The sequence below is a fragment of the Perkinsus marinus genome (genome assembly GCF_000006405.1).
Source record: "Perkinsus marinus ATCC 50983 genomic scaffold scf_1104296958970, whole genome shotgun sequence".
In the NCBI taxonomy this organism is placed as follows: Eukaryota; Perkinsozoa; order Perkinsida; family Perkinsidae; genus Perkinsus; species Perkinsus marinus.
In genome coordinates this window covers 1-983 of record NW_003206579.1, presented here as the reverse complement: position 1 = coordinate 983, position 983 = coordinate 1, and the positions used below count along the sequence as shown (strand labels likewise).

General features: G+C 46.2%; 2 protein-coding genes across 2 annotated transcripts; both read right to left on the bottom strand.

The window, feature by feature from the left end:
• Positions 1 to 50: 50 nt before the first annotated feature.
• On the bottom strand, positions 51 to 265 carry Pmar_PMAR000924 (hypothetical protein; the record flags this gene model as incomplete). The annotated part of the gene is made up of 1 exon (XM_002773329.1): positions 51 to 265. A coding segment is annotated over one exon (215 nt), but the record flags the coding sequence as incomplete, so codon positions are not given.
• A 393-nt stretch (positions 266 to 658) lies between these two features.
• On the bottom strand, positions 659 to 841 carry Pmar_PMAR000923 (hypothetical protein; the record flags this gene model as incomplete). The annotated part of the gene is made up of 1 exon (XM_002773328.1): positions 659 to 841. A coding segment is annotated over one exon (183 nt), but the record flags the coding sequence as incomplete, so codon positions are not given.
• Between the last annotated feature and the right edge of the window lie 142 nt (positions 842 to 983).

Genomic DNA, 983 nt, shown 5'->3' with positions numbered 1-983 from the left:
TGATGAGTACGACGGTATTTGGGTCGTGGAATGAAATCCTCTGCGAGGTCTCATCCCTTGCTGTTCTTCTCTGGACGAGAGTTTGCAGCATTTATAGCAGCAGCGGGCTTTTCCTTCTTAGTATAGTCGAATCTATCAACACCAAAATACTCGTCGATGGTACCACTACTGTTGGCAGTCACAAAGTCCGGAAGTAAATCAATACAAGCCGTTTCAGACTTCGCCTTCTCAATTCTTTTTGCGAGTTCATTAACACCAACATTACCTGCCACTGAACGCACAATCAAGGCGAGGATCTTCCTTCGCAAAGCGAAAGTGAACTTAATAGCAGACATGTCACTACTTGCTTCATCACTGAACGACGAGAGGGGAGCAGCCAACCTTCTTTCTTCACTGAAACCACGCGTTAATGGTATCCGTCGGAATCTCAAAGACGCCCATCTACCCAATAATAGAACCGGATTGCTCACTCGGGGGGATTCTGCTTCTTGAGACTCCCTTCATCTCTTTACCAAAGCACGATAAAGAAATTTGAGCACTTCCAACCATTTCACAAAATAGTCATGGACAAGCTCAGCATCATACCCATCTCTACCAACTTCTTTTCTAATTTTAGCCTAAAGTACAAGCTTGGAGTCCGCACCAACGTATTCCTCACTTCCATTAGTCTTCATAAGTAGAATATGGAGCTTTTCCTTCAAGGCAGCATCCACGACTGTCTCAGGGAGATAAGCAGCTAAACCGACCAACAATAGTGGCCAATTCGGACCGGACACCTTTGCAGTGGCAAAACTCAGCTTTTGACGGAGGGCGTCATACTTGAAGGTAGCATATCCTTCTTCTGGGCCAAAAGAGTCATCCTTGGTAGCTAAAGGGTAGCGTGTCAGTTTGCATGCTGAATGAAACGCTGCTGGATCGAGGCCAATATCTTTTCTCGCAACCGAGTAGCTCGAACACGCCCACGCCACTGAGCTAGATGCTAT